The 5,308-nt window shown below is 37.5% G+C and overlaps 1 protein-coding gene across 1 annotated transcript; it reads left to right on the plus strand.

Annotated features, from left to right (window-relative positions):
* Nucleotides 1-1,761: 1,761 nt before the first annotated feature.
* Nucleotides 1,762-3,630, plus strand: TMEM212 (transmembrane protein 212; the record flags this gene model as incomplete). Its single annotated transcript, XM_032147441.3, has 2 exons — nt 1,762-1,821; nt 3,307-3,630. Coding segments are annotated over 2 exons (384 nt in total), but the record flags the coding sequence as incomplete, so codon positions are not given.
* Nucleotides 3,631-5,308: the final 1,678 nt, after the last annotated feature.

The following is a 5,308-nucleotide window of genomic DNA, read 5'->3' on the forward strand; positions in this document are numbered from 1 at the left end:
AGGGTAGATTTAACAAGTTACTGAAGGCATTCATACTCAGCCTACTCCATGAAAGATCTTTTTCAAAGTTTTATGTAAACAAAGCAAAATTCAAGCTGGCAGCTACAAAAATAACAGGCAACTGAAATTCTGCAGCATTTTTCAACTTTTTGAAAGGAAAGAAACAGCTCATGCCAAAGTAGTTAAGGCAACCTGGAATCTCAGCATCTGATAATGTCAGCTATCTACTCAGAGTTAAACCAGCAGAGGGGCGTGAGCCTGTCTCCCTTGCTTATCTGGCTTCAGTGTTTCTCTAACAGAGGAGTGATGTGTCAATTGAGGGCCATGTCTCCCAAAGCACAGAAAGCCCCAGGCTTACCCCACAGCACCGGTGTTACAGTTGCTCTTAATAATTCTTTTGTTTTCTTGTACTATTTACACTGGCTCACCCTCCATAGGGTCCCCTGGAAACTTTCCTCTTGCAGAATCAAGCCAGGCACCTCTTTTGACTACAGATGGTTCTGTTTTTATCCATGGGAGTTTTATGGTATGGTGATGCCAAGTCTGGAACTGTAGGCTCAGCTACATGAGAAGTGTGTGTGGTGTGTGGTGTGTGTGTGTGGTGTGTAGTGTGGGGGTGTGTGTGTGTGTGTGTGTGTGTGTGTGTCCCTCTCTCTCAAATTCTCTAAATCCAACATTCAAAATAAAATATGCAGGAAAATAAAAAAGCTAAGTCTCAAAACAATAAATATGCCAGATCCAGCTGCTACAAAAGCAGCATACCACAAAACCATGTGGGTAAAAATGCTGATTTTTTTTCCTCCTTAACTTTGTTGATTGTGTACATACAGTCATGCTTATTTCTCTGTCAAAAGCTAACTTGTACTATATTTGGAGCTGTCCATATTCTATATCTTATTTTAGGCACATCTCTTCCTCTTTCTTGCTCAACCTCAAAAGAGTCATTAACCAAGAACAAATGATATAAGCGAATTAAGAATAAGCTATTTCCAGTCTCAGTGACCACAAAGATCTCCTCCATCAGATCTGTTGCTGAATCAAAGAGCCCAGGCATATTTTTTTTTCATTATCCACTGCTAAATTCTGGTGACACTATTCCCTCTTTTGTTTAACTATTTTCCTTCCGCACTTTGGGCCTTTTTCCTTCAACAGAGACTATGAAGAAAAACTCTCTTTTGAAAGGCTGGACACCACTGTACCCAGAACAATAAATGCCACATCATGCATTCATTCTAATGATAATCTTTGCTATTTGAGAAAAGGGGATCATGTATTCGCATCCCACCAGCAGGCTGAGGCTATGGAATCTCAAAAGAAAGCAAATAGCAAAAGAGAAAGTCGCTTCAAGGTTTTGTGACAAGTTTCCATTCTGGTTCCTTCCATTTACAGTTTCATCAGTTGTGAGAAAGGTGAACAATAGACAATTAATCAAAATAAAACATATGGCAAGGGTTATAAAGCCAAGCTTTTATCGTGGTGACACTTTACAGTAGTGGAGGGGATGATTCTGATGGCAAAGGCAACATAGAGAATCAAAAAATGAACTTGTATGAATCACGTCTTTATGACACTAATGGCTTACTTTCCTCGTCATCACAGTTTTTTTCCATGGATGAGGAGGAAGTCAGAGCCATAAATCCACTGAGTCATTTGCTGTTCCTTCAAGTTCATGATAAAGTTGTCAAACTGTGAGACAGATTGAACTCTTTCCAGAGGTACCTTCTGTGGTGGATGTTTATTTTTCCATTTTTTTTGTCACAGGCCATCACAACTGGTGTGCTTCTACTGTTGGCTTACAGAGAGTGGACCCAGAAGTACCTGGTAAATATACAGATGCCAAGTAGGATGGTAGAGCGGCTTTGAAGGTCAAATCACTATTAAGTTTAGGATGGAACATAAAAAATATGATTTCCAATTAGAATTGAATTTGGTCTAATTGATGCCTTACTACAATGGATTCCAGAAATAAACTCTGTCTTAAAAGTTTTTTTTTTTTTTTTTTTTTTTTGAGACAAGTTTTACTCTGTCCCCTAGGCTGGAGTGCAGTGGCATGATCTCAGCTCACTACAACCTCCACCTCCCAGGTTCAAGTGATTCACCTACCTCAGCCTCCCAAGTAGCTGGGACTACAGGTGCATGCAACCATGCCCAGCTAATTTTTGTATTTCTAGTAGAGACAGGGTTTTGCCATGTTGGCCAGGCTGGTCTCAAACTCCTGACCTCAGGTGATCCACCCACATCAGTCTCCCAAAATGCTGGGATTACAGGCATTAGCTACTGCACCCAGCCCTGAATAATGTTTATCTGATCCCTGCTCCAAATATTTTCTACAAGTTCCTGTGATGATTATTGTATTTGGGGAGGACAGAGCTAGTGTTAGTGCTCTTAAATTTCATTTTGAAGAAATGAATCTATAGGCTTCTCTGCTTTTAGTAACATATTTTTAATTCTCAACTCCTTAATCTGGGATCTCCTTCCAATCTTCTTGGTACCTCTCATTCTAAAAAAGGATGAAGTCTATGCTATCTTGCATTTCAACTGCATAAAACCAGATAATCCCATGATACAGAAGGACTATGTTATCTGATTATAGCTTTTATTGCCATGGCTAACGCAGGGCTTCTCAAACTTTAATGTATATGTAAATCAACTAGAGATCTGGTTAAAATGCAGATTCCGATTCAGTAGATCTGGGTGAGGCCTGAGATTCTGCATGTCTGCCAGGCTCCAGGGGATATCAGTGCTACTGAACGATGGACCACATCCTGAGTAGCTAAGTAGCAAGAAACTTGAGCAGGGATTTTGTTCACTCATCTTTGTTTTTCCCAACCCAGACTAGTTGCTTCCATGTGATGGGAAACACATAAATAAACGTTTGTTGAATTGAACTAATTTAAATTTTGCCCCAGTTGGCTGATATATTATTCTTCTGTGGTGTAGATTGAAAATGAAAGGCGGCAGGAGGGAGAGCATCAGGAAGAATAGCTAATGGGTGCTGGGCTTAATACCTAGGTTGATCTGTGCAGCAAATCACTGTGGCACATGTTAACCTATGTGACAAACCTGCACATCTTGCATATGTATCCCAGTACTCAAAAAGTGAAAAAAAAAAACAAAGAAAATGAAAATACAAGGGACATTTTCAAGGGAAAATGAAAATATAAAGCAAGAGTCCTGATTGATTTTTCCCTCATTTTCCAATAGGAGAGATTCATAGCCAGCATCTCTTTTTTTTCTTCATATTGCTAAGAAGCTTTTGAAATATTTTGCTCCCAAAGTAACAATTTATTTTTGCTTCATTTTCAGTGGGAAGCTACTTTCACCTTTGTGATTCTGAGCATTATGGGATGTCCACTTCATTTTGCAATAGCCTTGGAATCTGCTCTCCTGGGCCCATATTGCTTCTATTCATTTTCAGGGATTGCAGGGACTAATTACCTTGGCTATGCAGTTACCTTTCCTTATCCATATGCAAAATTCCCATTAGCCTGTGTGGACCCACCACACTATGAAGAGTACCACCTGACACTTCAAGCCCTCGACCTGTGCCTAAGCTTTACCCTGCTCTGTACATCCTTGACAGTGTTCATCAAACTTTCTGCAAGACTTATCCAGAATGGACACATAAACGTAAGTTTCAACAGAGGGGAAGCAGGTTCTTGTTCCATCTTGTATGCTAAAATGGAAAGTCTGGTATGTGAATAGTTGATCTTTCTCTGTTATTTACCACTGTATCCTATATGCTTTTGATATCAAGGCCTGGCACATAATAGGTACTGAATAATTGTTTTTGAATTAATAAATGGAAATATGTTGACATCATAACTGAAGTTATGGCTGTAGGTAGCACCAGCCAATTTTTATGTCAATCCATAATTTTGAAAATTATTCATAGGAACAAGACAAGGGTGCCCACCCTCACTACTTCCATTCAACATAGTACTGGAAGTCCTAACCAGAGCAATTAGGCAAGAAAAAGAAATTTTAAAAATCCAAATCAGAAAGAAAGAAGCAAAATTGACTCTGTTTGCAGATGACATGACCTTATATATAGATACCCTAAAGACTCCATAAAAACAATGTTAGAACTGATAAATTCAGTAAAGCTGCAGGATGCAAGTTCAACATACAAAAATCAGCTGTTTCTAAACACTAACAACAAACAATCCTATTTACAACATCATCAAAAAGAATAAAATACTTAAGATAAATTTAACCAAGAATGTGAAAGATCTGTATACTAAAAACTATAAAATATTAATGAAAGAAATTGAAGACACAAATAAATAAAAAGCTATCCCATAATCATAAATCAGAAGAATTTATGTTGTTAAAATGTCCATTCTACCCAAAGCAGTCTATAGACTCCAGGCAATTCCTATCAAAAGTTCAATGGCATTTTTCACAGAAATAGAACACATAATCCTAAATGTGCATAGATCTACAAAAGACCACACATAGCCAAAGCAATCTTGAGAAAGAACAAAGCTGGAGACATCACAGTTCCTGATTTTAAACTATATTACAAAGCTATAGCAATCAAAACAGTATGGTACTAGCATAAAAACAGACAATAGACCAATGGAACAGGACATAGAGCTCAGAAATAAACCCACATATGAATTTTTGTCCTAAAATAAAATGGCTTTGTTGTTCAAGAAACAGGGATATTTAGGACAAAACAGAAAGTCTAAGCATGTTGTGAATGGTCTACGTAAGTCATAATAATTAGTAAAAAGAATTTTTTTTTTTAAAAAGGGGGGTTGTATAATTCAGTTGGCTATGATTAAGAAGAAATCGTAATAGTCTTTCTAGAGATGGGTCTTTAATCTTAAAAAAAATACACTAAGACAAAATTAATTAGTTAAAACAAGATTTTATTACAAATATTGACTTATTTTTAATGCAAGAAGTTTTTAATTTTTAAATTCTATGACTTGTCTCTTTGACATTCTTCAGATTGATATCTCAAAAATTCAGCTCTTTCCCTTCGAAAAGGCCTTGGATAATAGCTCTCTCTTTCACCTTTTGTTGGCTCCTGTAACTTTTATTAATTATCTAAAGTAGGAAAGGGAATTGTTTTTTAAACAAGCAAATAAAATATCCTTTGAGGCTGGGCATGGTAGCTCATGCCTGCAATCCTAGCACTTTGGGAGGCTGATACAGGTGGGTCACTTGAGGTCAGGAGTTCAAAACCAGCCTGGCCAACATGGTGAAACCCCATCTCTACTAAAAACACACAAAAAATTAGCCAGGCATTTCCATTTATTAATTAAAAAACAATTATTGAGTACCTATTATGTGCCAG

The sequence above is a fragment of the Hylobates moloch genome, unplaced genomic scaffold (genome assembly GCF_009828535.3).
Source record: "Hylobates moloch isolate HMO894 unplaced genomic scaffold, HMol_V3 SCAFFOLD_248, whole genome shotgun sequence".
Taxonomy (NCBI): Eukaryota; Metazoa; Chordata; class Mammalia; order Primates; family Hylobatidae; genus Hylobates; species Hylobates moloch.